At 46.2% G+C, this 24,485-nt stretch overlaps 2 protein-coding genes across 2 annotated transcripts in view; one reads left to right on the top strand and one right to left on the bottom strand.

Moving 5' to 3' along the window:
• Positions 1-3,853: 3,853 nt before the first annotated feature.
• LOC146180994 (cytochrome b-c1 complex subunit 7-like) lies at positions 3,854-4,378 on the top strand. The gene has a single exon (XM_084576216.1). The coding sequence runs from the start codon at positions 3,982-3,984 to the stop codon at positions 4,306-4,308; it is 327 nt and encodes a 108-aa protein (XP_084432342.1). The 5' UTR covers positions 3,854-3,981; the 3' UTR covers positions 4,309-4,378.
• A 1,246-nt stretch (positions 4,379-5,624) lies between these two features.
• The window catches only part of Aldh-III (Aldehyde dehydrogenase type III), a 35,281-nt gene continuing 16,420 nt past the window's right edge, over positions 5,625-24,485 (bottom strand). The window contains exons 6-13 of the mRNA XM_084576215.1: positions 23,467-23,630; positions 22,671-22,901; positions 18,435-18,561; positions 17,571-17,641; positions 16,821-16,936; positions 16,428-16,723; positions 12,329-12,408; positions 5,625-7,176 (exon numbers count right to left, since the gene is read on the bottom strand). Coding sequence (XP_084432341.1) covers positions 12,373-12,408; positions 16,428-16,723; positions 16,821-16,936; positions 17,571-17,641; positions 18,435-18,561; positions 22,671-22,901; positions 23,467-23,630 — 1,041 coding nt within the window. The 3' untranslated portion in view covers positions 5,625-7,176; positions 12,329-12,372. The remainder of the gene's footprint in view (positions 7,177-12,328; positions 12,409-16,427; positions 16,724-16,820; positions 16,937-17,570; positions 17,642-18,434; positions 18,562-22,670; positions 22,902-23,466; positions 23,631-24,485) is intronic.

Genomic DNA, 24,485 nt, shown 5'->3' with positions numbered 1-24,485 from the left:
TAACGAGTATTTAACAGACGGACCCTGTGCACAAGCCAAAAGTGCCAAGAGCCAAATGTCATGAGGCCACACGACATGGCAGGAGCTGTTAAGTCAGGCTTACAAAGTTATATTTGAAATATGTTCTGGGACGTTTCAGCTCAGATTAAGAAAGGTTACTCCTAGGCCATGGAGGCATGTTTGTACAGTTTGGTTAACGTGAGGCTTACAGAGGTATATACCAGGTTGTCTATCACATAACAGGGCAGCCTATGACCGTATGCTAATGAGTATGTCTGAGATAACAGAGACACAAATTAAGGAATTAGTAATTAAGTTTGTAGCAAAGAGCATGTAAATTAACGGGAATCCACAGTGGGATCTGCAGACAAGAGCCACTACCGCTGGCGCATCATACCCTTACAGGTGGAGATTAACTCCCTAATTTTTTGTCTGCTCAAAGCTTGTCATTTTCTTCGTTCTTCCAGGTGAGGAAGATGTGAAAATGATAGCATCGAGAATGCCAGAGACCATCGTTAACAAGGATGCTGATCCCAACAGCGTAAAAAGGAATTTTAGAAAAGATGGGTGACTAGTAATGCTGGCAACAGTTGAAGCTAAGTGGAAAGGCATGAAATTGAAATGCAATGTATGCAGAGATATGTTGCGAGACGACCAGTCTGTGGTGTGCGACATCTGTTTCCGTTAGTTTCATCAAGTGATTGGCCAAAGCAGATGGGGCTTGTGGTTTTGTGATAAGTGCAGTGTAGTAGCATAGATGCAACCTTGCCCATTAACAATTGGAGTGCAGTAAGTGCATTGTGTTGTTTTTGTAAGATGTTCATGGCTTCCATGCAAACATTACGAGAAATTTCTTCCTAGAGAATGTTTGCTGAAATGTGAATATAATGTGCAATAAAACTAGTGTTTTCTTGCTTTTTACTTTTCCTTGTATACATTAGTTCTGTGAAGGAAACCACATGCTAGAAGGAAATGTAATGGCATGCATTTTGATACTTATTGGCCCCGTTGTGCTGGCTCAGTAGTTAGAGTGCTTGGCTGCTGAATCCAAAGATGCAGATTTGGTTCCAGCCACAGCAGGGGCGTTTCAATAGGGGCGAAACAATAGGCCGTCATGCACCATACGGTGTCAGTGCATGAAAAAAATCTCCAGGTGGTCGAAATTATACTGGAGCCCTCAACTATTGTCTTCCTCATAGCCGTAGTTGTTTTGGGATGCTAAACCAGATATTATATATCACATCATACTCTGCATACTCTGAGTAAGATACTATTTATGGTCAGTTAATTATACACTAAATGACCAATTTTTTCTGCATGGTACAGTAGCTGTTGTACAATTTTATTTTAGCCTTCATGAAGAATATCACACTGGCTCCACATGGCCTTCTGTCGACCCTTGATATGTATCACAATCACACACCCAAGTATGTATTTGTCTAAGGGCACCTATGGATGCAAGAAGGGGACCGTTACTTTCCATTTGTCAGAACTGAAATGCATGATCCACATCATTCCTGTAATTCAACTACCTGCTATTTGAACTGTTCAGCATTGATGCAAGTTTCAAAGAACTGCAATTAGCAAATTAATCCAAGCAGGAAACCATGCCAAGAACTGCTTCGGTTTCATCTTTAACAACTGTTTGAGAACTAAAATTTGCCAAATGTTGCAAAACATAGATGAGAGGTTACAAAATCTAAAAAACAACACATACTACCTGTGGCATGTAGGGTTTCACATCCTAAAGTGACATATGTAGCTATGAATACTGTAGTGGAGAGCTCCAGATTAATTTGACTGCCCGGGCTTTGTACTTTGCGTTGACATCTTGCAGGAAACAGATGCATTTGCATTTCACCTGCACCAAAGTGCAACTGCCATCTGATATTGCAAGTAGCCGAAGTAGCTGATATTGGTGCAAGTAGCCGAACGTGCCGCTGAGATGTCGCAGCGTGTACGTACATGCTATACACGTCAACCTTTCTAGCATTAAAGCTACGTCACATGCATGGCAGATATTCATGTTCAGCTTTGGACTGACAAGTTTAAAAGTGTACTATTTGTGTTTGCCTAGCATGAAAAACAAAGGAAACTAGGGAAAAACGAAAAAAAAAATGAACATAATATATTGAAGCACTAGTCATTAACACATAAAGCATATTCGTTCCTTTATTAATTAAAGTGGCCTTCAACAGTAGTACAAAGCCTGAACATTTAGGAAGGTGCTGTGCCAGGCAGCTATTTTACAGAAACCTGAACCATTTCACCTGTAGCGATGCGCATCTCGGCGGTGTGGGCTGGACACTTGTTTTCCGGTCCACTCCAACATGCGAAAACTGCATCATGTGCATTCCCATTTTCCGAGTTTTGAGCTCTGCAGTGCAGTCTGATAACAAATTGTCGCCGACTTATTTTCGTGTGACTTGCACAGCGCGTGTAAATAAATTACCAATACACCTAATAAACACTGACATGCACGTGGAACATTGCCGATCATAAACGGACACACTGCTGTCCGTCCCAGACATCGGCGCACTCATCACAGCATTCTCGTAGTCTCACACAGCACTCTAGTAGGACGTAATCCGTACATCGCAGCATCTCACGGTAAGCACAAACCCCACGTCAAGTTGTACAACAAACACGAATGACGTGATGCTTGGGCTAGAGACACGCCGGCGGTACCCAGCTTTTTCAGCGCCGCTTGTATATGTATGTAGAACTTGCAGCACCAAACCTCAATGCGAACAGAAAGTGGTGCGTTACGTGACGCATCTCATCACAGATGGAAGTGAGAAAACTTTGAAGAATCAAAACTATACATAACGACCGTCGTAGACGTTAATCCACATGATAACGAGGACCAAATGAGCGGGCGTGCAAGCCGCGGGCTGGCCGTCAACACCGCGATTACATGCGCAATTGCGCTCTGGTCGTGCTTGCCACCCTGCCGCGGTCCAACTCACGTAAACCTATCATCATGCTATCACGTAGTATATCACCCATTCTAGGCACTATTCTTTGTAATTTCACATTTCTTGCACCTCGCACACCCCGTACCAACTTCGATTTGGCTACATATGGCTACCATGCAAGTTGTTGCTACAATCACATCTGGGGATCCCGGATCCGACCGGCTTTCCCGACGGATCCCAAGGGACCCGTCAGACGAACCCCACCGATCGGGTCCGTCCGCCGTACCTCTGAAAAATATTTCCCGGATCCGTCCGACGTATTCCGAAGAAAAACGCACCGGGTCCGTCGGACGTACCTTTAAGACCATTGATCGGGTCCGTCCGACGTACCTTTAGCCACAGCCTAAAAAATAAGGCATTCCTAAGATTCAAACATCGCGCGCTGCACCGATGGGCTACCCAAGCGTGCACGGCGTCTCCAGAGAGACGTACAGGAATTTCAGGGATCAGTTCAAGCACCTGGAATAAGTAGCCTCTTTATTAAATATTGCACCAATTGCGTAGCGTTTGAAAATAGGTCCATAGAGAACCGCCCTCATTCTTGTACGCGCCGAGCGGCGAACGTGGCAGGTAGCACGGATGGGTGGAGGGATGGATGAAATATAGGAGCGTCCTCTTTGAAACGGGGTGGTAGCAGTAGCTATCATGCTCATTTTTTTCTCTATATCTTAATTATTGTTTTAGATTGGTTAATTATATTATCGTTCTATTTATTCAATTTTTGTTTTTAGATTACTAACATTATGTCACTTTTCTGCTTTTAAGCCACCAATCTTTCAGTCGTTTTAATGTAAGAAACTCTATGTAAAAAACGGAACAGAGCTGTCGAATGATATTGTTAGAATCCACAACCATGTGCGTTCTAATCCAATTCGATCCAAAGTGGTCGTCATTGTGAAAAGGGCATTGCGAAGGTTGGGCGGTTGGCGACGGAGGTGAATTGACTTGCGTCGTAGTCAGTTCAGTCTGTTTTCGACACCAGTTTTGCGTCTCCGACGTTGAAATGAGTGCGTACAAGGCGGTGACCGGCACCAGCACGTGGGCCCGTTTTATGTTCAAGACGAGCAAGTATTACAAGTACGGCCTCCTGAAGAACGACATGTACCGTGACGAGCCCGTCACGTTGGAGGCGATTCGGCGGCTGCCCAAGAAGATACAGGATGAGCGCAACTACCGCCTTCTGAGGGCCGTACAATGCAGCATCTCGAACACAATCTTACCCGAGAGCGAGTGGACAAAGTTCGAAGACGACGTGCCCTACCTGGAACCATATATCGCGGAGGTCGAGAAGGAAGAGGCCGAGAAGAAGGAATGGTATCGTACCCACTGACTACGGACTCCCTCGAGGCCCCCTAGACGACGAGTGTCACTAATAAATGGACTAGCAGTATTCTAACCAGGTGGAGAGTTCGGCGAACTGATCTGTGTTCATTCTTGCGACTAGGCAGGGTGCTCTTTCACCATCTGCTCGTGCGGCGTGTGTGTGGCCTAGCCCAAGTACGTAGATACCTTCTAAGCAAGTTACAACCGTGAGCTGACGTTCCACGTGAATTCTACCGTTGTAGACTTAAACAGTAACTATGGGCGCACAAAGTCGCTGGAAAGTATACTATATCCCCGCAATCTCCGGTAGAAAATGCAGGTAATTGCTCACTTTGATAGTAGGGCAGTTGCAATATTTATTGCAGTACAAGTGACATCTATAATTGCCATGAAGATGTAGTCAAAGGACAGTGCCCATGCTATACGAGTGCCATTGGTTTGGAACATGTAGTGTGAGGAATAGGGAACATGCTCACGCGGTTTCCCTGGGATATCACGAAATCACACTGCTTGTCTTTCAGAAGCGCTCTTCTTGCTTGAGGGACAGTAATAGAATGACACTTAGGGCAACCGTACGCGGCAGTGCTTTTGGCGGGTCGCTAGTTGTGCTCTCGGTCGAGTTAATGTTGAGCAGGGAGTGGCTGGTCATCGTTTAACAGCAACTGGGTGTCTATTCTCGTGACACGCACCAGAGCAGTATATGAAGATTGTGTGCCAGTGCAAGGTCGATAGCTCTCAATATCAGCGGACCTTTACTCGCTTCCGCGGGTACAGCACACCAAGCCGGCGACATTCAAATAAGTTTCCGATTTTACGATGTTGAAACAGCGGTAAAAGTCACGGTCAGATGAATGGTCAGGCTTGCAATTATGCGCTCTGTAGTCAAAATGTTAGAAGTATTCGGGCGTGCCAGATAAGCAGACACTAGTGCTTGAATAAGGGATAAAGCAAACTCTACTGTTGTCTAATGTCTAATATTTTGCATATTTGGTCACCCCTGATGGACAGGACAGCCGACAGAATGGCTAGGAGCATTACAGGCAACGGCTAGGGGTATGGACAGAGTGAGTTTTTTTCGAAGGCTAGTTCGCAATTTGTGTTGACTGTTATTGCTGCATGAAGCCACTATTCTACCCCAAGGCCTTGTAATTAAGGCTTCTTTTGAGACTGTCACCATGTCAATAGGCATGTGTGCCAAGTAGCAGTGCAGCTTGTTGCCTACCTTGTTGCCAGCTTCTGGATGCTGTGTTCTAACGGCAGAGTCCTGTGCCCTTGCTTCAGGCATGTGGCAGCACCCGTCGAGCAATAAATACCCAAGACAGCTTCAACATTATTAGGCCTCTTTATTGAAGTGAACAAGACAAATAATAGTGCTGCTTCTTTGCGTGCATCGCACAGATGGCTTCAAAATAATGGTCTACCCACGAGGAGAGAGAACACTAGGACTGTAGAGGTGTCTGTCCAAGATGCAGTCTTTTGTGTCAGTGAGGTTACCAACACTCAAAATGGTGCCGAGTGCTGTATGCTGCTCAACTTGTCTGCAGAAAATATGGCTAACAGCATGTAACCACATCTGCCTCGCAGGACAGGTCAGGAGCACAGTATTTGTGAATGCAGGGGGGAACAGAAAAGAGTCTTTCCATGCATCTTGGCCACCTATCATGCTTTACAAGTACTGTCGCCCAATGTTCTCAAGCAAGCTATGGAGCTCTGCTGCGGTTCGACATCCGCACACCAGTGACCCTTAAACCAAGAAAAGCCCATGCAGGTAAAACTGGCTGGTACAAGTGCAGAGTCACCAAGCTAACTGCACACTTGTCACCCCGCTCTGTGACTAATTTAATCAGCAAGCTGTCTTTGCAGCTTATCCTCAAGAAAACTAAACTGGCATCAAGCGGGTCTAGTACAAGAAAAAATCTTGCAACATGAAAAGTATATAATACTAACCAGTAATCTCCACTGGCAACGTCGCTTTTAAACAACTAGAAATGGTGGGAAAAGAATCCCACTTGGACATAGTTGTAGAGGCTGCATCACAGGTTTATTCAGCACTGCAGTAATCTGTGCACTATAGCCACAAGGACGAAGGCCCTTTTTAATGCTTAGTTGCAACGAATTACAAGTCGCGAGCAGTGATCCAGTAACAAGTGCCAGGGGTAGGGATCCGAGCTGCCCGTTGCTGCTGCTAATATACTGCCGAAGGTGCTGTGTGTGTACAAGGGGATGATATGAATTTCTGTGACCATGAAAGTGGTAGCACTCTACTGGTGCACACTTCACCCTGTTCTTGCGAGCACCCAGTGACCCACAGCTCCTGGCATAAATTTCCATCTACCGGGGGACAAGAATGGAGCTGCTGCACTGGGTCTGCCCCCAACACACAACATGAAGAATGTAGGCTTTTAATCATCCCACCTTGCTGAAAATGTGCAAAGATGGGTGGTGCACAAGCTAAATTCTAAACTGCTTCCAGCTGTGGCCTGTTTCTGAATGGAAAAATATGCTTTTCACATGAGAGTATCCTTCGATTAAAAAAAAGACATCCTCCCAAATCGCTCGTTCACCAAGTCAGGACTGCTACAGTGTGCACTCGCATTCCACAGCTCTGCAACTGGTTGTCCTGCACATTCTGTCAGCATACATCACAGCATGCATGGCCTGTGGGAGCAAATATTGGGATTTTCCTTTTTTCCCATTTCAAGCGGGCAAACAAGAACAGCAAACAAAGTTACATAGAACAGAAGAAAACAAACAGGGATGCCCCCTTTCGACAGTAGCTCCCTGAATAGAAGCTATTTGTATCTACAGTGGCTGCTTCCTTGCATTCTCCTCCTCCTCTAGTCCCCCTTGCAGTTCAGATTTCAGTGCCAAACATCTGGAAAAGACAAAACAGGCACAAATGTTAGGAAGAAGGAAGCACAGACTGAGTCGCATGCAAGGTTATAAAGCAAAAGGGGACAAGACACAGCAGAGAAGCAAACGGGATGAGCTCGTCCTGGTTTGCGTCTCTCGTGTCTTGACCCCTGCTCAGTTTTATGTTTTGTAATCATGTCGTACCAACTAGCCCCTCATCGGTCGCTCTCGCATTGCAAGTATGGGTTAAGAGGTGTCTGCTTGTTATTGGCCCCCTGGTCTTTCGTGCCTGTGAGCTCCGGTTCTCTTTACACTAGCTGCCCCATAACCATACCATTTTAATTCTTCTCAACTTATCATGCTCGCTGAACAACAACACCATGCATCAGTGTCATGTAGTCATGTCTGGAGGATATGCAACAATGGCAGTGCCTACACAATATGCACTCGCCATATCCACAGCGAGTGTTCTGCAGGGACGCAACAGCAGTGTTACCATAGCACTGCAGCATCCATTTGCTTTTCGCACTCACAAATGCATGACGACGCCCAAGGCTTTGCTTGCAGGGCTACAATGTACAGCCATCAATGGTCACAGTTGCAAATCGATAGAGACTTGCATGACTGGGAAAGGCCTTGTGGGAATTCTGGCCCTGCATGATGTTTCACTGACAACTGCACGTAGCAGCCTCGCAGAAAACTATCTACTAAACGGCGCCATAAGCTCGGAGCCCAAAGCAGCGCCAAAGAAATGCAATTTCGTTGCGATTCAGTACTGCAATCTATAACCACTGAAAACAGCCTAGGTTTTCCAGATGCGGTCCCTGCACCTCAATTTCCCCAGGTAAGACGGGTAAATCAAATGCCACAACACTGGTGTGGCATGAAAAGCAACCAGCATCAATTACACGCAGCCAAGTACTACTACATCCCATACGCATGACCACTCCACAGCCAAGAACTACACACTGATTAGAGTGCGAAGAAAGCAGTTGACAGCTTGGCCAATAACAAGTGGTCAAAAATTGGATGGCATGGGTGAAGTTTCTCGTCAGTAAAACAGCCATGGGACGTGGAACTACGCTACTGAAAATTGGTTTTTAGCCTTGCTCACTACCAAATGTGTGTATATAAATTCACGCACTGCATACATAATGCATGGCACCATCTTTTCTATTTTGCTTGCCATTTCTTCAACCTAGACAGGCTAAGCCGTGACCTGTTCTTTCACCAACATGTCCTTGGGAATTCACTGCATATGACATAATTGCATCTCCGACACCATGCCTCATTTTCTTATGAATTTTATTTCTTGTGCATATTCCCTACCAGTGGCAACATATGGTATCCTACACAGCACTGCAGTCAACGCATGTCAAGCATGCCAAATGAAGGGATGTAAGACGAAGTCCACCAGTCATCTATGCAGTACACATCCCATTAAAGGAATGCATGCCACAGAGTTGACTTTGCATCTTCACACCAATGGTTTGCATTTGAAGGCCAGACCCTCTTGCCCATGGGTAATCAATGCCATAGAGGCAATTCCACCAACATGGTGTACACGAGATTGGCAACAGGCTGGATTGAGTAAAAGGTGAGGACAACTTTCATGATCGATGCACAACCACTGACTGAATGTTGCAGCAAGCTTCTCGAACTAAGCTATTTTCTAAAACAAAAGGATCAGTGTCTGGATCATTTCTGAAAGTGCCTAACTGTACATCCTTCAGATAAATGTGCAGGCTATAAGAGGACATATTTTTCTTTTCTACTGCAAGGGTCAACATAACGCATTATGGTTACGTGCATGAAAATGCAGTATGTGACAAGATGGATTTTTCAGGGCTTTTTTTCCAACTTTTCCAATTTACGGAACAGAATCTGGATTTATAGTTTGTGGCCACGGCCCAAATTTAGCGTTCTCCAAACTGCGGCTGGAATTTGCACTTAGTTATGTGTGAAAAAGTCATGCTTCATGGACGCTTTGGTTCGAGAACGAAATTGTCTACAAAACCAGTCGTCCATATAACAAAGCACCAAAGAAAAATTTTTATAAAAACAAAAATGCATCAATTAAGGCCTGCTTCTGTGCACAGTGGTGATCTCTAAGGATTAAGTACAATCAAGAGGGCTCCAAGCCCATTATAATGGTCGCCATTCTGCTTGAAATAATGTTCTACAGCTTTGTGCGCCCAGTGATCTACCAAAATTATGTTCTTTACAATGTCTGATGGCAACATGACCTAACTCCTATTACGACTGTTCGCACTCCGCTGCTCCACGACTTGATTTAGATGACAGCTTCTGAATTAGACTTTCTATGTAACACAAGCATCAAAGACAGTTTTCTTCACAACCATTCACACAGCACAAGGCATCTGCTCGGAACTTTGTAGTTTGAAGCAAGAAATCAGAGCCACCAGCGGTCGTTTGTGCTTTTCCACTGCATTCTTCGGATGTCCTGCACTCGAAATGAAGATGAAACATTTTTTGGGGGCAGCAGAGGTTTCCTTCTCATCAGTGTTCATATTAACGCGATGAAAATATGTGGGCTTCAGTGGGCTCTGTGCATTTTTCTGCTGCCCATTGTCCGGGCGGCAAATTTTCACACAAATGAGTCATGAATACATTAAGGCAGTCTGGTCCCCACAAAACACTCCATAGTTTCAGTCATCCACATTAACTGTACTATACAAACTTTTCATGTTGCATGGTCGTTCATGCCAAGCCCTGTTTGCCATACCTAGCAGCTCCTAAAGGACTGCAACATGTTTCTTTTGGTAACCATGCTCACATTCACTGCCCTGAAGTGCCTGCAAGTGCAATTAGGAGAAAATGCTCACTATCAGCATTATATGAACACAGAAGTACAGAAATTGAACACTTATTTTGGCACCAGGCATCAAATTTTCCACAAATTTCGCATGAATATTAGTTTCATCTCTGTGTTAAGTGGGTAAATCTAATTGACCTGTGGAGTGCAGCAAAAATGTAGGTGTCAAACTACTTCTGTTGCGATTTCATTCTGGCAATCTGACAGCATATATGAGGTGTCCCCAATTGAGCTGACTCAATATATTAGGAGTTGAATCAGAGTAATTATCTTGCAGGAAAGTGCTGGATGTGCTTGTGCTTGTTTAGCTGTGTTCTTCGTCATTTCGTAGGCCTCGCGCACATCAGGCAACAAGCAGATTGACCTAGCTAAGATCACCATGATGGACAAGGACTGCTCCTGCAAGTATGTCTAATCAATTCCTGGACAGCTGTAAAAGTAGAAGTGCAAATTACCTGTGCAGTTCTGCATTTAGCAAAAGGGTTAACGCAACATAGATGCCCACCGTCAGACACAACTCAAGTAGGCAGCGGTAAGTGAGCCTCAACAGAAGAACCCCAGCCAATACTATCAACCATGTCTTGTGGCTAATCCCATTTCACGGATGCACCTGCCATTCACCTACAACATGACCGGTTCTCAGGTATGCCTTGATAGCATGGGGCCCTGACTCCACCGAGGACACAGCTAAACGAGCACATCCAGTACTTTCCCACCAGATGATAAATGCTCCGCCCGATTTAACTTCATCAGTCCCTAAAATACAGAGTCAGTTCTATTGCGGACATCATGTATGCTGTCAGGTTGCCAGAATGAAATTCTACACCACAATCACAACGAAAGTGGCTTGCCACGCGACACCTACATGCACTTTGTAGGTTCAATCGATTCAACTGCTCTACACAGAGATGAAAATAATATCAAAACTGCTGCTCACTATGCACCAGCGGGACAGTTTACCTGCACTGATTGCCGAATCTTAGGATGAAAGAAGTCTTTGATCATATGTTACTGTTGTACAACCATCTCCCTACTTCGGCAGTGCTGCTGCTAGCAGTATTTGTAAATGAATAAATGAATTTCAAGCCAGGAAATCGGGCAGGCATGAAAACTGACCAGTGGCAGAGGGGGTCCTCCCGTGAGGGACATTCACTACTGCATTCTGTAGCTGTGTCCAACCACACAAGTTCCTGCCAGCCACTGCGGGTCTCTGCCACGGATGCCTGCACTGGCATTACTGGCCTGGGTTATACAACTGTGCGATTTTTAAGTAGAATCCTAGGCCCTCGTGGAAGCTTCTCTCACTCTTGGGTGTCACTATCCGCCAAATGGCAGCATGTTTGCGCAGTGCATGACAAACAACACAAACTGTCTGTAAAACAAAATGAAAAGGTGCAAAAGACACCTGGGTAGCAAGGGAAGAATAATAAATATACATTAATTAACGATTCAAGTGACCACAGTGTAATAGAAGAGACATCTGGGCGAGTTAGTACGGTGACATGATGAATAATCAGCGCTACAGACTAGAACGGAGATAAAGAACAAACACGGACGGGCGCCGCTGTTAGAGCACAGTGCCCGTCAGTGTTTGTTCTTGACCTCTGTCCTAGTCTGTAGTGCTGATTATTCATCAGACCAGTGTGTGTTGTGCACTGTGCACATCAAGCAATGCACAGATATCAGAATGCCAGTGCCAGGGGTGTAGCCAGGGGGGTGTTTCGTTGTCAGAACACCCCCCCTGAAATTTTCCGAGTGCGACATCCCCCACGCCTTTTGACCTTTTTCCTAGTTTTTTTTTTTTTTTTTTTTTTTGACCGGTGGTGATAACATGCCCCGAAAAATATTTATAGCTGTGCTACTGGACAAAGTAAAAAATGACATTCCTTTACCATGCAGGGCCGCCAACATCTACTTCTTTCGCCTTACTTTCACTCAAGACCCGGCTTACCAGTGTGAAGCAATTTCTGGCACTGTGAGACGCAAACAGTGGGGTGCGTGGAAGACTCGCACAATTATATACACCAAGTTCACACATGGGGCCAGATTTCCCCCTGAACGGTTGTCCTTGTGTGCCTTTTGTACTGCCTCACTGATCTAACCTTTGACCTCGCCTGAAACTTGCCCAGACCACACTACCATAGCTACTAAAACAGGTCCCCCCTTTCCACAGATGAAGTGGAGTTCAGATAAGTTGAGCAACTACTCATCAGCAGCCACCTAAGCGCAGGAGCCACCAACTGAGCTGACCACGTTAACTGACAACTTGAACGGCGTTAGTCCAGTGTGCTTTGGGAGAAACTTACTCAGTTACAGGTTAGGCAGATGAAGAATATACCTTAGGCAAAGCACTCCATGCAGTAGTCTCACGTGCCTAAAGCGTCAGTTCTGCCACCACGTCATCGGTAGCCTGCCACCCTGTCAGGAAGCACAGGAGGAGAAGGGAGGAGTGAATGTTGTGTTGTTAGGCTGTGCTGTGGCAAACACAGTTAGTGGGTCATCAACCAGTGCACAAACTACCACAATAGGGGCCATCCATGGCACTAATCCACAACACTGTGTCAAAGATGTTGCCCCACTTCAAGTTCTTCGAGGGTGAGCAAAGGACTTTGCATTCCTAATGGCAAACAGCATGAGCAATTCTGCCCTCTGTTGTTCAGATTATTGCAGTTGCAACTTCTACTTTTACACCGTGCTTGTTTCTAATTTGCACACTAATGCGCTGTGCGGGCATTTCTTTTGGAGGCTGGTGTGGTCACGGTCCAAACTTGCTCCTTCTTGCATTGACAGGGGAGAAAATAGTCCTCTATGCTGAGGGTGTCATTGGAAGCCCCATAAATTATTTGTTGATGAAATGGAATACACAAAAGAGGGTGGCATTTCAGATCACTATTAGGAATTTTGCCAAGGCCCACTATTGACCTGGCAAGCTCAAATTTAAATTTTAAAAAGTTGAACTTACATTATTTTGATCTAAAGTTCACAATATTTAAATAACAATTTATATTTGTTTTAAATTAGAATTCTGAAAGTTTTCAATGGCGATCAAGGAGTGCTTTTTCCTGAGCCAGCTGTTCAGCAAGCAAGAGCAACCTTTTCAATATTTTTGCACAATATTTCATGGCAACAACTGAACCATAGCCCAATTTAATATCTCTATTCCAGGCAGGTGGCTTTCTGAGAACAGCCAAAAGATCCACAGTTTTGTCTGGTTTGCCAGAGAGATGGAACAGGATGTGTGCAGACTGGGGCAGGGAACGTGAGCCAATGACATTCCAGCTGAAACCATGCACGGGCAGGCCATGTGATATAGAGAGGGTGGCGAGCCATTTTGAACTTAGAACCTCGGAGGTGATCCCAAAACTGCAAAACCGAATTTAAAAATAGAGGATAACCGGTGGTCCCAACGGGTGACAGAGTGGAACCCGAGGGAAGGCAAGTACAGCAGGGGGTGGCAGACAGGTGGATGAATTAGATTAGAAACTCTGCAAGGCCAGTAGATGCAGCTGGCACAAGATGGGGTAAATAGAGTGATATGGGAGAAGTCTTTGCCCTGCAGTAAAATCTTGTTACAAGAGACACTCGTTTATAAAAGACACTTGAGAATGGTTTGGTTGGTTTTCCAATGTTTGCCATGTTAACAACATTGCATACAAGAGACATGGTTACAAGAGACACTATTACTGAGGACAACTTTTGCAGGTCCCTAAAGTAACTTCACTATTAGTAGAGACACAATTAACCAAGGTACGCTCATGCAACGCAGCCGACTCATACCAACTCGTATGTGAAGCAGTTTAGATTCCCTTAGGCAAATTTTGCTCCATATGAGCGTCCTTTCTTATTGCAATATGTCAGGAACTGAGAAGGAGTGCCTTGTTTTGACTAAGAAGTCAAACCTGTTGCTTCAGTCACACAGGAATGTGATAACAGTGGCTGAAATAAAGAGGAAATTTTGACTTCCTAGTCAAGAGGAGGCACACCTTGGTTCCTGACATATTGAAACGTAACAGGACACAGATATGGAACAGAATTTAGCTAAGGGAATCTAAACTGCTGCACATACGAGCTGGTAAGAATTTTTGGTAACAAGAGACCTTGGTTACAAAAGACATCTTTTTCGGGGCCCTTGAGTGTCTCTTGTAAAGAGATTTTACTGTATAGTCTGGCAGATGAATTGCGAGTTGGACATGCAAAAAAGCTCACATCTCTAAGCTCATCTTCCTAAAAACTGTCTTATGAACGGTCGTTACCTTTGGGCAAACAATTACTGCTCCTCCTCATAACTCACTGCAGCGCAGAGGCCTCTGCCATATCTCTCCAGATAACCTGGTCCTGTGCCAGCGGCCACCACCTCACCTTTGCTATAAACTTCCTAACCTTATCCGCCCACCTGACGCTTGCCATCTCTCAGAATCGAATCTTTTACCCTTTACGGCCATCAGTTCACATTATATGCCCTGCTCATGCCCATTTTTTCTTTAGTTTTGGCTAGAATGTTAGTAACTTGAGTTATTTCTTTGACCCACACTGCACACTTCCTATCCCTCAACGTTACCCCTACCAATTTTCGTTCCATAGCCCTCCGCGTTGTTCTCAACTTAAGTAGAACCCTCTTTGCTAGCCTCCACGTTTCAGCCCCATAGGTGAGTACGAGTGAGTTTGAAATGACAAATTTGCTTAATACGCAGAGGCACAGCACGTAAATAGAATTAACTTATTGTGCAAAAACAAGTTATGCATTGAATTGGGACATTTGCGGCGCTCCTGGGTAATGAGTACAGTAGCACTGAAGTTTCTTTCGATGTAACTTGTGGCTGGAATGATTAACAAGTTCTTTGATAGGAAAACAAGTTTTCGATAAGCAGGTTATTTGCTTCTCCAAAAGTGCACTAGGTCTAAACCTAAACAAGGGGTTGATTTTGTGGCCAAGTACTCTGAGCTTGCCTGGCCCACCATGTGCCCTTCATCTGAACTTTTCACAAGAAAAACAGGAGCCAACACCTGCACTGCTGATGCATTCTGCTATGTCCCGCTCCAAACAAGGCCATGTGGAGGCAGGAGTAAGCCACAACAGAGACGTTTGATAGGCGAAAGCAAGGCGCGCATTTCGAAACTGGTACCTAAACATCAGCGCCAGGGTTACCCAAGCGGAGAAGCAAAACTCAAAACTAAATAGACTGCAAGCAGCCCATCTGCCTGACACTGATCATTTCGTGGCAAGAAGGTGGGGAGGAAAGGCGAGTCGATGCCGGGAAAGAACTCGGAAGCTTTCGTGTGGGAGGGCGCGGGAAAATTCTGTGCATTCTAGACGCTTATCGCACTATTCACAAAAGTTGCATGTGTTCGTGATCAGGGTATCTGGCTCGGCCCGGCCCTCCTGAGACAAATATACCTTGGTCCAAGCCTGGCCCGGCCCAAGCCCGAGAAAGAAGGCTTGCCACCAGCCCGAGCCTGTCTACACCATGACCAGCGAAATTTGTTGAGAGTGTTTTCTTGTTAGCGTGGTCCTAGAGTTTATAATCATCATTTGCTTCTCTTGTTGACAGCAATGGGGATGAAAGTCTTATTGTAATGGCTGACAACTTTCAAGGCCAAGGTGACATGACAGCCTCCCTGGATTTCTGGAGTCAGCGGTTTGGCACAGAAGAGGCAGGTGGTTTTTGTTCAGACATTTAGCATGCTGGTATAATGAGGCACCAGGGGCTGTCTGGCTCTTAGAAACTTAGTTGCATTACTTTGTTGCAGCTGAATCTATTATCGCAGTGTGGTGATGGAGCATTAGGGAGATATATCTGCCATTACTGCGTGGAATCCTGTGCATGGGTACCATAACAAAACAAAGAGGCAGCCAGAGAAAGCAGAAAATGCAGATGTCGACTGTGCAAAAGCAGTTATTTGGAAATATGAGCTGCAAAATAACGCCACATGTCTGCACAGTATGAAAGAGTGCTGAACAAGGGTATAGGGGGAGCCTCAGTTTGCAAGCCGAGCCAATGTTTCGACAAGTGAACTTGTCTTTGCCCTCTTTCATAAAATCACACCCAGTAACATGAAATACCATGAAATATTATTCCTGTGTTGCTGATGCACCTATGAAACCATGGGGGCCTAGTCAGCAGTGGTTATGTTTTTTGAATGTGTGGAATAATACTACTTATTTCAGCCACCAGGAAACACTAAATTATGAATACAAAGGGGAACTAAACAGCCTCTGCTTTCCAGTGCAGCCTGAGGTGCCGGGGGGAGCATCACAGGCAGTGGAGTCCCTGCAAGTGCATCATGCACAAAACACATTCTCAAACCGCTAAACAAAACACCCGCATTGCACAGAACTTGCACGCACAGCATTCAGTACGCCACTGGTGACCCACATGCTGCAGAAAGGGATTGGTTTATGGTTCCTGGGGTCCCGAAGCAGGAAGGAGTCTACTTACGTGCAGCACGTAGCGCAGAAGGAAGGCCGAGGCGACACCCAGCACAAATACGAGCAGGTACGGGGAGCAGCTGAGCAGGCCTCCCAGCGGGGAGCTGCGCTTAAGCAGCAGCTGCCGAAAGTAGGCCACTTTGAAGTCGTCAAGTGGAGGGTACCGCCGCCGCCCGAATGCCTCCCCGATGGGGTTGAACGAGCGCACCAGCACCGCCTTCTTGTTGGAGAAGGTGTCGAACGAGTACTTGCCGTGGTACCGGCCCATTCCGCTCTGGCCCACACCACCAAACGGAAGCGTGTCCACTGCATCAGGCCACCACCCCCATCAAACTCAAGGCCTCACACTAGCTGGGCCCACAACACAACACACCGCTGCATGCCAGCTCAAAGCGTAGCTCACCGGAGAGATGTACGAGGGTGTCGTTGGCGCAGATGCTGCCACTTGTTGTCTCATACATGAAGCGGTCAATGACCTTCTGCCGTGATGAGAACACATACAGCGTCAGCGGCTTCTCCCTGCGATGGCAAAGCAGGAAGTTCACAGTGGCCGCCAAAGTTTCATTCGGGCAAAGCACTGTTCTTGTTCCAATGGGGAAAATACATACAAACTGACATCGCGCGACCTTTCAATGGCAATGCTCCTGTGCCACGTGCTTGTTTTAACATGACAGCCTTACAGGTACTGTTGAGCAGAGCCCTGTGTTGCGACAACAAAATCTGGATTGGTCGAGAGGGTCACAGTGATAGAGCCAAGCAATTCTGCTTAAAAGAAAATATGGTTATTGAAATGGAGGCATTGAACCTCTGTCCTTTGAGTTGTAAATCGGGCATGCGAAGCCCATGCTGCCAAGGAGTGCTCGTTTTGTGGGCATAAACATAGGTCTTGTATCTTCACCTTGCCCCACACACAGTGACGGCAAAAGGAAAGCAGGAAGTGCAAGCAAACAAGCGGGACACTAATGCTATAGCATAACACTTGGGTGTCCATTCCAATTAGTTCTCATTCAACCCTCTTGAACACCTTGCTTTTAACAGCAGTGGCTCGAGAACGGACACTGCCACCACATCAAGCTCTGCAGCAAAACGATCCAACCGTGAGAGGTTGACAGGAATAAGATGAACCAAACAAGGGAGCAGAGACTTCACCAACCTCTCATTGATGAACTCTATTGCTTCGTCAGCACTGTTCACCCTGAGAATGGGCAGCACGGGACCAAAGATCTGAAACAGACAAGTGTCACGTCTTAGGGGTCTGCTCTTCCTATGGATTAACACACTGCCCAGGGTATGCAACATGCAAGTGACTGTTACGACAGTATTCACATGCAAAATGGCTAAGCACGGATATACGTGCAGAAGCAGCGCTCGTCTAGCTAAGCTTTGCTCCGTTTAACAACTACTTCTCTCACAGGACTGTAGCCATCACAACCACCAGTAGTAGCAGCAGCACAGTGACGATGAAGTGACTGGTAAAGCGGGGAATCAAAGCAGCTTTGCGAAGATGACATCTGAAGCACAGCACAAAAGGCTGGCAGCTTGGCACATCAAGAAACTGGCAACAGCAGAACAGTGGTCGAAAGCAGTGGTCAAACACAGTGGCCAGTGAAGTTGATCTCTTTGCCTTGGCATGGGTTTGGTACCCAGTGGTGGAGAGTTTCAAATAGCTGCTTGAAGCAGCCTTTATAGCTACCTCTGAAAAATCCAAGAAAGCGGGTAGTAACGCTTCTGCATTAGAAAAAGTGCACCACCGGCTACCACACACAAAGTTTGATCCCCATCAGTGACAAAAATCATCTGCTCAGAGACACTGATGATCCCTCCCTGCAATGGGACCTCCATTTGCATTTACCCCACAACAGAAGGGTGCAGTCAAGAGAAGCACCCTCCAGACAGTGTCCTTCCAGCAAGTTTTTGTCTTCCTCCACACAGTATGTGTCCTCATGCCACACAATGAGAAGACCTGGCCTTGGCAGCTGTTGCAGTTCCAATAGAGTCTGCTGCAGCTGTGACGTACCTCCTCCTGCATCAGGGCATCAGTTGGCTTCACCTCGGTGACCAGTGTTGGGCCAACGTACTTGCTGTCCACATCCACCTCTCCACCAAAGGCAATGGGCATGCCCTCAAGCAGCTTGGCTAGCCGCCTGCAAGTGGGAGAAAGTTCACGTAAACACCCACCGGAACAACACAGCTCTGTCTTCTCAATCGTGCACCAATTTTAACCTTGACTTCGTTGCTGGCTGCATGTTTGACTGCACTGCACTACTGCCTCTCTCTTCGTCATCCCAATGACTTCAATCCGCCTTTTGCGGGAGAATGTGGCGTCATCATGAGTCATGCGGGAGCGGCGAGGAACACATTGGACGGCAGTGTAGCAGACGACGCGAAAGCGCACCATACCAAATGGCCACGCCAACGCAGGTAGAAAGTGAAAGCTCACCCCTTTTTTGCCTCCGGAGCGGGAAGTAGTGACAGTAATTGCAGTAATCATGTACACGCCGTATGGGGGAATGTTTCAGCGTTTTCACAATCCACTCATAATGCAAGTATATACTGTCTTCGTATTGTAAGAGCGTGTAGTGCGGACCATGGCGTGGGCTGCGTTCGACGTGACAGAATGAGAATCCACTCATAATGCAAGCATATACTGTCTTCGTATTGTAAGAGCGTGTAGTGCGGACCATGGCGTGGGCTGCGTTCGACGTGACAGAATGAGACTCTCTCAGCGTGCAGGTTCATGACAGACTTAAATTTATTGAAAAAAAAAAAAAAAAAATCGAAAGGACAGCGCGGAGGCAGAAAGAGAGAGGGGGATCTTAAAGGGTAAAGCAGCCAGGGGTTTGTTGATGGTACAGATCAAGGTGTAATCATCTCCTCTGACTTACGAGTGGTGTATATGCGCGGGGAGTCTTGAGTTAACCAGTACAATTTGGTCTGTTACCGCGGCGCCGGCACGGTGCAATGGGCGTCGCTTCCTCCTCACGTCGCCTACAAGCATGCAGCTATAGGATTTCATCTACGAATCTTGGCAGAGAGGCACTTATCCACACCCCCTGAACAGGACATTGTCCCGGCTGGAATGCACAACAGAAGCCTGCAGGAAACGGGCGGCATTTTTCTGGCAATGGATGACTCGGCGCTTTAGCCGGTTTCTGCCCCCAGAACAGATGTGGTCACAGTGGTGAAAAGGCTCTCGATGCAGAGAATGGTCATTCTGTTGTGAAAGGATACACAACCTTTCTGCCTCCGCCGTGATTTCTGTGGGACGAACGACCTGATGATACATGCGCATCTCCTACATATGGGATGCGCATGTCGGTCAGGAACCGACCCTGTTCTACGTCCAGAGCGCTCCACTCCGCAACTGAACGAGCATGAACCCTCCAGGAGATTCATTTGCACCAGGTGGTTTCCTTGTTGTTGCGGACGGTTGGACGAAGACGACGACTTTCAAGCTCCCTAACGAAGTGCAGCTGATTGCGTACACCGAAGGAACAAAATCGGAATGCTTTAGCGAGAACGAAAGCAAGCCTGTAAGTTAAACAAAAACTTGCAAGAGTGTCAAGTGCGTCACATGCTCCGAGAGGCAAAAACACAGATACTACAAGTATGTATGCATCTGAAGGAAATGTGTATCATGAAAAGTACCTACTGGAGTTTATGCCAAGCCTGTAAGCTACCAGTAATAGCCACAATGAGGATTTGTTTGGTGCGTGTTTGCTTTATGTGCGACAGTGCCTGATGGCGATGTATTTTGTCGTTTGTTTTCTTTATGTGCGAAAGGGCTAGGTAGCGCAGTTATCACAGGCGGCTGTGTGCGCTAGACCGTAATATTTAGCATGTTTTATCACGACTGCCACCTGACTAACAAGAAAAAAAAAAAAATACGGCATTTGTTGTGATGCACCGTCGTTTGCGATCCTCATGAAAAGCTCAACCACTCAGCTCGAAAATGGCGATGCATCACAACAAACGCCATATTTCTTTTTCTTCTTGCAAGAAACACGCACCGAACAAATCCTCACTGCGGCTATCACTGGTGGGTTACAGGCTTGGTGCAAACTCCAGTACATACTTTTCATCATGCACATTTCCTTTAGATGCATACATACCTGTAATGAAGTGTTTTTCGCACAGTAGTGAGTACGCAGTCGGTTGTCAAAGTCGCCCATTCACATCTTGACGCTTGGTAGCCCTAATACAAGCTTCATGTCGTTGTTGGTTGCGGCTTGCTGAAGGGAACCTAAAAAACTGCGTCTTGCATTCCGCCACGCCTTGACAGTGGCAACCGTACGCGGCAGATGTGGTTTGCATCACCTTGTCAAGCCTGTGACGGCCACCGTGCCACCAGCCCCCATGCACTGGCGCTGAGCCGGCGACAAGAAATGCCGTCCAATGTGTTTCCATCAGCCGCCGCTAGGACTTCGCGCATGCGCAGAAAACTAGCGCAAAAGGCTGATTACTGTATAAATCAACATAGCACAACTCGTTGGCTACTTCAACTACCTTATATGGTTAGCAATCAGACTGCATTCCTTGTCTCTTAAATCTGGTTTACCTCATGAGCACTTTTAGGCTGCCTCAGTTGCATGCTACACTCTCCTCATTATACTCCCCTAATGGTAGCTCTACCTGCTCTCTTGTCTACTGGCTTTCGTGCTATGAAGTTTCAATTCTTAATCAGTGCTCTTATCTCCTGAAAGCTATCCTAATCCTACTGCCTACTTCTGCTGCACACTCTTATGACAGCTGTACGATTATTGTTTCATGGCATGAATGCTAAGGTCATCTTCGGTTGTAGCAAACTATCTGTTCTGCAGTGAGGTTCCGAATTCCATTGCCTTTTCTCCCAACACCTATTGGATTTCCTTGCTAATAGTTTCTTCCATTCCCTCTTCAAGTCCAGGCTAAATCGAGAGCTTACGGTGCTATGGTCACGGCGTTGCACACTGTCTTGCAACTCCAAATCCTGCACGATGCCAGGGTGAGTGCATGGTATGAAGCATACTTCAGTTTAGTCTCATTATTCAAGCGTTCCCGCATCCAGTTCCGGTACTTGCATGCATATTGCAACCATGGGAAGGACAAGGAAGAAAACAAACCCTTGTGCTGGCAATATGCATTCAAGTACTAACCACCAAATAGCCTGCCTTTTTCCACTTCCGGTTGTCCCTTTTGTTTGCCGAAGAGGGCATTCATAATCCATAGATTATTTCTCTTTGTCCAGAGAAGTCCACTAATAACTCCCCCTGCTACTCCTAGCAACTTTACTATTTTGCTGCATCACATATGCCATTGGATTTTTTAAAGAAAGCCACTTGGTCCACAGAACACCGTATCGTTCAATGCCAATGCAGCTTGGCCTCTACAGAAGGCATCAAAACAAAGTACAGAGCCAGTCTGCCATTTTTCGTGCCATCATATCATGCTGCCCTAATGAAGCAACCATGGCCAGCTGCAGAGATATGCAGTGTTTCATCAATTAAGCAGACGTGAAAGCTCAAAAGCGAATGCTTACCTATGCACAATCACTTTGGTGAACCAGAAAGAGCAGCAGTGAATACTTAATGCTGCCCACAAGAACAAGTCCAAACTTCTTCGACATTGCTTTTAACTGACAGATAACTGTGGAATACTGTAAGATGCTGCTGTGAACATTCAAGGGAATAGCCTAACCTTATGATGCATACCAATACCTTGCTTTTAGGCCTGCTCTGCACTCTTACCAAGTAAGGTGAGACTGCCGTACAAAGCCAATGGGAACTTTTCTGACAAATAATAACAGAAAACCACAAGTGACCTGAGGGATGACCTGTGGGCATATTATAACTGCTATTATGCTGCAACCTTACGATCTGCAAAAAAAAAAAAAAAAAAAAAAAAACTGTTCATAACCAACTTCTCACTGAAAAAAATTGAGCTTGTCCAGACTTTTGGGTGGGTTGGCACCTTTTAGAAAAGCTGGAAGTATATGTGCACATGTTTGGCTTCCGGAAAAGGCATTTTATGTTAACAGCGATCTGGCGTGTCTCACGCTACTATCCAGATGTCTCTACACACAGATTTGCACAGGGCAGCGGCATAAGTGGCTGACTGCTGTAATGCATTAACTTTCGAAGGCTGCTCTTAAGTCCACACCAAAACCTAGAAATGGATGCACAGCGAATCTACTCCAGACAGTCATTTTTGTTATGCATTTTTGCCAAACACGCAACTTAAGCATGCGTCTAACACCCACGCATCTTCAGCCCACCTGCAGTGGTTGGTGTTGACAATGCGGCCTAGGTCGGCAGAGTCCCTCGGGTGTTCGGTGTAGAACTCTGTGATGATGCGCTTGCATGCATCCACAAACTGGGCGTAGATGGCTGCGTGGCAGAGTACGTAGTCAGGTGCAATGCAGGTTTGGCCCGCATTGACAAATTTGCCCCACATGAGTCGCCGGCACGCCACGTCCAGATCCACCGCCTCGTCCACGTACACGGGGCTGCCAGGAAAAAAGACTCGTTGCCCATTCCTGCCTCTGATGTTGCTACACAGTGAACTAGTGAGCTTGTTCAGTTTTCCATAAACCAAAATCGATAGTAGCAGGAATTTTTAGGTTTCCTAGCTCGGAAAATTGCGTTTTACAGCATAGCACAAGAAAAAGGAGCTTTAGTAAAATTTCAGCTTCTCGATGCAGCGAGTTTAAATTTGTTAGTGATTACAGACATGCACGTGCGCACACACACACATGCACACATAATATTCTGCACCTAAATTTCATGCCTTTATCATTCTAAAAAAGAACCTTTAAGGAGCAAGTGAAAAAGACTCGCCGAAAACAGTTCTTATTCAGGAAGAAAATTAACTAGATATATTAAAAAACTCTCAACAAAAGGAAACAATGACATATATTTGAAACTAAAGCCCCCCACTGCAGCATTTCCTTTCTTCAATGCATATGAAAGGGCACAATGTGATGCGTCGAGACAGCACATGAAACGAATGAGAAGCAACAACTGCAATGCCCTGATCCCAACCTGAAACTTGGCCACCCCAGAGGGTCTCACCTTTTCCCACCCAGTTCCAAGGTGACGGGGGTGAGGTGCTTCTGGGCAGCGGCATAGATAAGCCGTCCCACGTTGGTAGAGCCCGTGTAGAAGATGTAGTCGAACTTCTCCCTCAGCAGCTCCTCAGACTCCTTGGGGCCCCCCACGATGACTGCAAAGCACTCCTGCAACCCCCACTTTGCTGGTTACACAACGACATCTAACCACTGTCCAAACTAGCTGAGGACGGTAAGGGGAAAGTGCAGGAACACAGACGAAATTCCACCTGTAAGGGATATTTCACTAAAGACATATAGCACGTTGAGACAGACACAAGGATGAAAGATGAAAGTGCCCATGACACACCAAGTGCAGGGTTACTCCCAGTTGCCCATGTGGCTTTCAGCTGCCTCTGCTTTGCTGCTGTTATGCTTCAGTGGCACTCTCTGGCATGCAACCATGGTGAGGGCTTTGCACTTGCGTGTGCCTGTCACATGGTTTGCAAGTCTCCATGTGGCATCCAAAGCAGTGTCAAAGGGGTTCATTACCTGAACAGCTGGTGCACTGAATCATATACCCAGCACTGAGTATGACACTGAAGGTGGTCAGACTAATTTGCAGCTCAACACTGGCAGGCACAAGCAAAAGACCAGTGTCCTCTCTAGCAACTCCGACTACCAAGAGAGTGAGGCCTGGTCCGTAGACTGCAATGAGTCGCACCTACAGAGCGTGCCAGTATTCTTACAGAGTGTGAAACTTTTTCATGTGTCAGGCTGCCCACATTGCTGCACCAATGCCAGATCAACATCTCAGTGCCACCCCCAAACACTCTTTTGTTGCAAAATTACAAGGGAAGGAAATTCCAGCTTTTTCCCTTGAGCATTCTCTTCTTTACAGAGATGTGGTAGACAGTACACAAAGGCCACTTTGCAATAGACACTTCCCGACAGCCACTCAATAATAATAATAATAGGTTTATGAGAAAGAAAATTCACAGTATCTGTCCCACACCTTCATGGACACCTGAACTGCTGGACTGT

Source organism: Amblyomma maculatum, chromosome 8 (assembly GCF_055883805.1).
Source record: "Amblyomma maculatum isolate TAMU_Amacu chromosome 8, ASM5588380v1, whole genome shotgun sequence".
NCBI lineage: Eukaryota > Metazoa > Arthropoda > Arachnida > Ixodida > Ixodidae > Amblyomma > Amblyomma maculatum.
Note: the sequence above shows the minus strand (reverse complement) of the source record. Positions and strands in the feature narration are given on the sequence as shown.